The sequence below is a fragment of the Sipha flava genome, unplaced genomic scaffold (assembly GCF_003268045.1).
Source record: "Sipha flava isolate LNK unplaced genomic scaffold, YSA_version1 40_pilon_pilon, whole genome shotgun sequence".
Lineage (NCBI taxonomy): Eukaryota > Metazoa > Arthropoda > Insecta > Hemiptera > Aphididae > Sipha > Sipha flava.
Window position 1 is genome coordinate 57,221 of NW_020273126.1, and position 8,170 is coordinate 65,390.

General features: G+C 26.8%; 2 protein-coding genes across 2 annotated transcripts; one reads left to right on the forward strand and one right to left on the reverse strand.

Moving 5' to 3' along the window:
* The first annotated feature begins 1,970 nt into the window (after positions 1 to 1,970).
* LOC112688861 (guanine nucleotide-binding protein-like 1) lies at positions 1,971 to 5,127 on the forward strand. Its single transcript, XM_025562263.1, has 11 exons — positions 1,971 to 2,167; positions 2,252 to 2,378; positions 2,581 to 2,935; positions 3,031 to 3,241; positions 3,326 to 3,430; positions 3,492 to 3,586; positions 3,732 to 3,854; positions 3,925 to 4,050; positions 4,112 to 4,262; positions 4,333 to 4,473; positions 4,635 to 5,127. The coding sequence occupies exons 1-11, from the start codon at positions 2,074 to 2,076 to the stop codon at positions 4,883 to 4,885; spliced, it is 1,779 nt and encodes a 592-aa protein (XP_025418048.1). The 5' UTR covers positions 1,971 to 2,073; the 3' UTR covers positions 4,886 to 5,127.
* Positions 5,128 to 6,530: 1,403 nt separating this feature from the next.
* On the reverse strand, positions 6,531 to 7,273 carry LOC112688862 (protein SREK1IP1-like). The gene is given in 2 exon segments (XM_025562264.1): positions 6,531 to 6,732; positions 6,734 to 7,273. Coding segments are annotated over 2 exon segments (378 nt in total). The 5' UTR covers positions 6,992 to 7,273; the 3' UTR covers positions 6,531 to 6,612.
* Between the last annotated feature and the right edge of the window lie 897 nt (positions 7,274 to 8,170).

Below are 8,170 nucleotides of genomic sequence, written 5' to 3' on the forward strand. Positions count from 1 at the left end.
AAAAAGATTTAGAATACTTTTTTAAAGTTTAATCTTATATTCTATATAATTACCATGTTAATTTACCGTATAAATCGCATTTGTTCTCAAATTTAATAAATCTAATATATTGATGATTTCCTAGTTCTCCGACGCTTGGTTCAATGATATCCATTTTGCAAACCAGTAATTTTATTTTAAAGTTTGCCATTCTTCACGTTAAATGAATTCCAATTGAAAGAATTCATTCACTATTTTAATGCACCTACACAAATAGAATAATATCGTTCCCTATCATAGTGGAATATAATTTTTTCAAACAAGTTAACCTTTTAGTATTTATAGCAAAAAAATTATTTATAAGTACACTTTTTAACCTCGTTTTCGGTCTATGAATGCAATGGGCTACTACAAAAAGATTCTACGATATTGTATAATAATTTCAACAGGCAAAGATATCTAACAAGGATATTGAAGTTATTATTATCTTTAGTTATTTAAGTTAAAGACGACTCACTAGCGCCTAAAAACTGTTAAATATAGACAATTTAAAATACATTCCGGAATAATACGTTCCGGGAAAATACGGCTTATATACTTTAGATTCCGGCGAGATACGTTCCGGACAAATTCGGTCCGGATGAATACGTTCCGGGATTATACGGTCCGGACATATACTTTCCGGATTATTATAGTCCTCCGCCAATTAGCCTCTAATCACTACTTTAGATTCCATTCTAAATTATTTACACATCGAAATCCAAACATTTCATCACTCTAATGCAAATTCTCCTTGGGAACCCAATAAGCAGTTTGAAACGAAAATGGTGTAGAGACTTACTTAAATAAATCCGCAATAAGATAATATCGCATTGGGTTCCATCAATGGATGGCCTCCTTCCTCATATAATTCATATCTCACTTGTATATTTTGTCATCATATTTACTTATCGAGCTTCACTAGCATAGATTGTTCATTTCCAATAAAAATAAATAAATAATATATATATATATATATTATATAATGAGTAAAGAGCGGATTTTTAGGTTCTTAAAAGCTTACAATATGATGCTAATATGCTCTAAGAAACCCTCAAATAATCTCTAAGTATTCCTTAAACTTGTAAATATGCAGATGATATGATTTTTTTTTTTTAAATAGTTCAATAAAAACATTAAATTACTGTTATGGGCCATTCCTTTGAGAACAGTTAAATTGTGTAAATATAAGAATTTAAAACAGTTCATATATAGGAGTATAAATATAATAAAATTATATATATATAAAAAAAAAAAATAGTTAAATAAAAATAATGAACAACTTGTAGGGACCATTTCTTGGTAAAAGATAAATTATTTAAATGGAAAAAATGGATAACAGTTCCATACATAGGAATATAAATATAACAATCAAATATTTTTTCCTAGAAAAATCACAACTCAAAAAATTAATAAAATATGCTTTTTTATGAACAATAATTAAATATATTCAAAAATATGAAAAATAGGCTAAATATTCTTTAATGTCCAAAATATGCTAAAATATACAAAATAAATGTTTTCCTACGAGCTCTATGATGGATAAATCATCTATATATTTCATTTTCGTAAATCTGCATAAAGCCAATAAAACATATGTAAAAACATAAAAATCCTTATTATTAAGGAGTAATAAAGCATGCTATTTATTAACACTACGTTTTACATTTTAAATATTCAAAACCCGCTGACATTTTTTCCTAAGTTCACCCATGACTGAATATTATGAAATATTAATTTTAATACAGTTTATGCCAATTATTAGAAATATATTTATTTAATGAAAATATACCTATATTAAATAGTGACATTACGAGTATATGAAAATACAATAATAATACGTAATATATTATAATACAGAATTTTTTAATAATATTTTTAAGGTGAGACGCTATTGAATTAATGTATTGTTTCTCGAACATTCTATATTTTGAATTAGTGATAACATTGATTTTTGATAACTCGTGTCTTCGAAGTTTCATCCGAGTCACAGTATTTTAATTCGCTTTTGGAAAACCGTTAAATTAAAATATATAATTAAAAAATAAATTCGCTATGCCACAAGGACGTCGCAAATTGCCCTTTAGTGGAAAACAAAAAAAACTACAAATACAAGAAAAAAGGAAAAGAAAACTAAATGCTGCATCAGGTATACATGTACTTTTGTAACATCATTTAAGTATTCATTTTGTAATATACTAGTACACGTTATTTATTTTCTCATCTCAAACAGAATCTGATAATAGCAACAAAAGAGCAGACACAAATCTCAAACCAAACAAAGAATGTTTGACCGATCTCAATATACAGAGTATTAATCAGCAACCATTACATCGAGGTGGGAGATCTAATCCTAACCAGTATGTAATAATAATTTTAACTTTACATTTGTGTTATTAATAATATGCACATTACTTAATAATAAATATAATTTTATATTATAAATCATTCATAGAAATTAATTAAATTTAATATTGTATCAGTTATAAAAGAAAAAAAAAAGTTTAGCAACAAAAAATATATTTAGTTTTTGTATGTAATTTTAATGTTAATTTTGTTTAGGTATGTATTAAAATTTCGACGAGAAACTGAAGAAGAAATAAAAAAGAAAAAAGAAGATGCAAGAAAAGAGATTATTCCAGTTTCTGAACAAGAACTAGAATTTGACCCAGCTCTTTATTTTTGTGGTGACGAGCTTTGTTTTCCAACAAGACCTAGATGGAGTCCAGATATGACTAGAGAACAGTTAGATAGTCGTGAATATAGTTATTTCAAGGATTATTTAATGAATCTGAAGAAAAGAAGTGACTGGAATGAGTTAAGTTATTTTGAATTGAACTTGGAAACATGGCGACAGATGTGGCGCGTTATGGAAATGTCTGACATTCTCATATGGATAGCTGATGCTCGTTATCCAGTAAGAAACAGTATCTCTCTATTAGCTACATATTAATATGTATTATTTAATTTTTCTGAAACTTTGTTTAACAAAGTAAAACTACCATTTTCTAGGCTATCCCATCATACTTATTTACATATGTATTGAAGACATTAAAAAAGAGTTTGATAATAATTTTGAATAAAGTGGATCTTATACCATCAGCTATTGCTTTAGCCTGGAAAAACAAATTAGAACAAATACATAATATGAATGATGATGATAAAGCTAAAGTTCATGTGCTATTCTTCACTTCTTATACAAACAGATCAGAATTCAAAGAAGGTAAATAATTATAAAAGTTAGTTAAATGTTTACTTCATTAATGCGGTCTTACACATTTTAATGAAATATATTTGTATGTATAAGGCATCCAGAAAAATAAACGTAAAGGTAAATTAAAGATGGCTGCAGAAGCTGCAGAAAATTTGTTAAAAGAATGTAAAAGTATAGTTGAAAAATATCAAGCTAAAAGTATGTATGAAAATATGATAATGCATTTCCTATGTAGATTTTCAACTATTTATTATTATAGTTGATTTACAAAGCTGGGAAAAGAAAATTGCCGAAGAAAAAGAACTAGAGTATGATAATGAAGAAGAAGTTATTGAAATAGAAGAGAAAATTACGGTGAGTTTTTTCTTTTTTTTTTTTTTTTTGTTAATAATTTATCAAATTTTAATTTTAAATATGAATTAAATTTATCTTATCTAATAAATATGTTATTTTTGTTAAAATATGATGTTATGGATTGAGAAAATATTTCTAATTTTAGGTTGTTCCAGACACTAGTTATGAACATTTTGATCTGTTTCAAAATAGTTATCTAACTATTGGTTTACTTGGTCAACCCAATGCTGGAAAATCATCTGTTTTGAATTCTTTGATGGGCAAAAAAGTAAATACTTAATTATTAGTATTATCTGCAAATTATCTTATTATGAAAATGTTTTTATTTTTCTCTTAAAGTTGTGAGTGTTTCTCGAACTCCCGGACATACAAAGCATTTTCAAACAATATTTTTAACTCCTAGTGTTCGTTTGTGCGATTGTCCTGGACTTGTGTTTCCATCAAAACTTCCCAAGCCATTACAAGTATAAATTTTAATTTTGATTTGCAACACTTAAAAAATTTTATTTCTTAATAATGTTATAGGTTTTAATGGGTTGCTATCCTATTGCACAACTACGTGACCCATATTCATCTATTAAATTTTTAGCTGAAAGATTGGATCTGGTAAAAATTTTAAATTTACAACATCCAGAACCTGGTGAAAAAGAGTGGTCTGCAATAGATATTTGTGACAGTATGTTAATCAAACAAATTAAAATATATTATTTTCTTTCACTTAATAAGTTGTTTTTATTGTTACTCAGGTTGGGCAATCAAACGTGGTTTTATTACTGCAAAAGCAGGACGACCAGATACATATCGTGCAGCTAATAACTTACTTCGCATGGCACTAGATGGAAAAATTAGCTTGGCATTAAGACCCATTGGATTTACACATTGCAAAAGTATGAAATATTAGTTAATAGGCATTGGTTAATTTGAAAAATTTAAAGGGATAAATAATTTTTAAATCACCTAATCATGCTATAAATATGGAATATTTTCAAAGCTTTAATGTTTTCATGGTTTAAATTTATAATTTTTTTTTTTTTTTTTTGTAACTTAGAAAATTTTATGTCTTCTACACAACTAAAAGATATCTTGAAAATTAAGGGCATAAAGGAGGAGCCCAATACATATGAACATAATTATGTAGAACCTTCGGATGATGAAGAAGAATCAATAAAAGAAGTATTATCATCACATAGTGATACTAGTGAAAAAGATGATAATGAAGAACTTTGTGTTAGTGATGATTCGGAAGTGTGTGGAGCTATTGCATCTAATAAGTTTTCCATATTGAATGTTTCTGATTGAAATTTTGTTTACAATTTCATCTTAAATATTAATGTTTATTGATTAATATAAATTTATTCCTTAAATAAAATTTAATTTTTTGATTGGCAATAGTTATCATTAAATATGAAATTGTTAGAAATAAAGCTGTATATTAAGACACTCAAAGATGAGGCAACTGCGGAATCTGCGGTCTATTTTATACATATAGAATATTGTATAACTGATTTGAGTTTTCCAAATAAATAAAAATTAATATATAATATGATAATATTCATAAACAAATTATAGGAATTAATAGGAATCATTTATAGAAAATTTAACAAAGGTTATAACTACATAGGTAGTTATGAAATATCAATTATTTTAAAATGGATTAATTGAAAAAAATTGCTAGAACGTTAGAAAAAATTTAAAAAAACACATAATACAAAAATTATTTTAAACTTAGTTCACCAAATTAATATTTAGCTATGCTACCAATTTGCAATTATGATGTAGGTACCATATGTATGTATGTTATACATAGAAATACATCGGTTTTAAATAGAATTAAATAGAAAACTATACTTAATACTTTTATAGTTATATACTATCTCATTGTACCTATATTTACAATATTTGATTATTATAATAGTACAATAAATTGATTTAAATCATTTCTAAAACCTAAAAGCTAAATAAACATGATTACAATTATATTGTATATTTTTAATTTTTATGATAATTTTGTATTTTATTGTAGATTCATTCTATAGGTACTACTTAAAAAATAATAGTTGATTTACTAAAAATGCCTTAATTTTTTTTTTTTTATATACCTTCTATAAAATAATTGAATACAATGTGTATAATCCACTGTATAATACAAACTAACATCTTTACGTATATCCAAAAATCTGTCTGATGACTTGGAGGTAGACTAGTCTAGGTACATACTAAGAAATATTATTGATTATGAATAGTTAAATCCTTTACATAGTAATTTTTATAGGAAGCAAGGGTTAACTATGATTTTTTTTTAAATTTTGGCTCCCATTAATGATACATTATTACATAATATACATACATGTATATATGCATATAATAATTATTCATGACATGTATATTAAAATGTTTACTAAAAGTCCATGAATAACATGATAAATACTATAGTAAATAATATGGTTGGAAATAATTTTAATAAAAATTCAAAAGATTGCAGTATTTTAAAAAAAAATCTCAAGATATTTATTTTATTTTTACGTGATATACAATACACTGTAATATTTAAATGTCAAAATATTATGATATTTATAAGTTTCAAAACAAAAAAAATCAATAAAATGCTTAAATTTATATATTTTAAGTTTTCCCTAAATATACCTGCATATAAGATACAGAATTTTCAAGTACGTTGGAATTAGCTTAATTATATCTTTTATTTTTTTAATAATCAAGAACAAATTATTGTTTTCAATAATGTTAAGAAGTTTTTAAATAATTTAACAACTAGATGGTAAAAGTATGCTAAATTAGAAAAATATTTCTAGGCAAGTTAGTGTTCTCAGATCAATTATTGATTTGTTAACTTGTCACCTTTATGACTATCACAATAATATAACATAAGCTGAATGTTAACTTTTCAATAGTTGAAAAACATCAGTAAAAAAAATTGGAACACAAGTAGTAATAAAACTGCCTTTGTCTAATTATTTTACATAATTAAAAAATTAAAATTTTGGACAAAGTAATCTACTAAATTTTACTTAATCTTTTGATTTCTTTTCCTTCTTATGTTTCTTGTGTTTTTTCTTTCGTTTTTCTTTATCTGTATCCGTTGAGTCACTGTCAGAAGATTTATATTTGCGTTTCTTTGATTTTTTTTTTCTTTTTTTTCTTCTTCTTCTCAGCTGCTGCTTGTTTTAACTTCTGGGCTAATTCAGTTTCACGTAGTTGCACCAATGGCGTGACATATTCTTCTTCGGATTCACTACTCGTGCTGCTTACATCCAGCACAATGTCCTTGTTTGGGTCAATTTTGATGAAATTGCGACACTGGTAAGTCAAATGACCGGAATAACCGCATTTCTTACATGCCGGTCTTGCCGTCGTTTCTTTATTGAAACCCGAGAACTTGGACTCCATTACGCTGCCCGTGAAACCGAACAACAACAACAGCAGCCAGTTAGCTACGGTTGGACGACATACAGTTTTCCAGAAAACTCAAAACTGGGACGAGGATGAAATCGAAAAAGGTATAAATTACACTCTATCCATTTCGAAATCGATCCTGACCATCGAAATTATCTATAACTCGTCGCGTAAATAACGTTATCTTTACATATATGTGAAATGAATCATGATTTAAGATTTACTGGTTGCCGAACGAGCAATGATAAAAAAAACCGTCAAATATTCTTATCAAAAGTACTGTGTACTTAGTTGTTATCAAGCGTATTTTTCAGATTTCTTTTAGACAATTTAATAGTGATGGTAAGTTGCTATTTTTTTTTTTTTTATAACATCTGATAACGCTATTGCTATTTTAAAATAACAGTGATAATTATCTACTATTGCTATTTTGTAATAAAAGCTGATAATATACTATATAATGCTTATCATTAATTTTAAATTTAATATTTTAATAGCAGCTTATGTATATTATACCAGCAGTGCCGGCGAGAAATTTTGAGGGCCCTGGGGCCCCCTTTACTTGCATTTGTTTGACTAAGATATACATGTTGTATATTTTGTACATATTTTAGTTCAATAAAAATATTGCATAAAAGGCTAAGACGACGGGCCCTCTCGGACGTACGGATCCCGAGCTTCAGCCCTCCCTGCCCACCCTCTCGCCGGCCCTATATATCAAATAGCAGTCTATTAGATCATTACAGATGCGTATTTAGGAGGGTGATATGGGTGTTAAAACACCCCCCATCGACCTTATTTTATGGTATTTCACAAAATTGTAAACTTACTTTGATTATTTGAATAAACGTTGTATACAACTTGTAGGTTTTACATATGCTGTCTTAATGTAATCATTTTCATTTATATAAATACATGGAATTTATTTATGTAATACGGGGGAGGGGGCAGAGGCTCTACTTACCATAAGTCTATTAAATTTTAAAATACCCCCGTTAAGTGAATCCTGGATACGCCACTGGATCATTATATATATTAATATCTAATATCTGAGCATACAATCAGCGTCAATAATACGCGAATTATCAATTATCACATGTCACAGATTAAAAGTTATATAATAAGAATAAACTTATAACTTAAATAAACTTAAAAATAAAAGAATAAATCTGT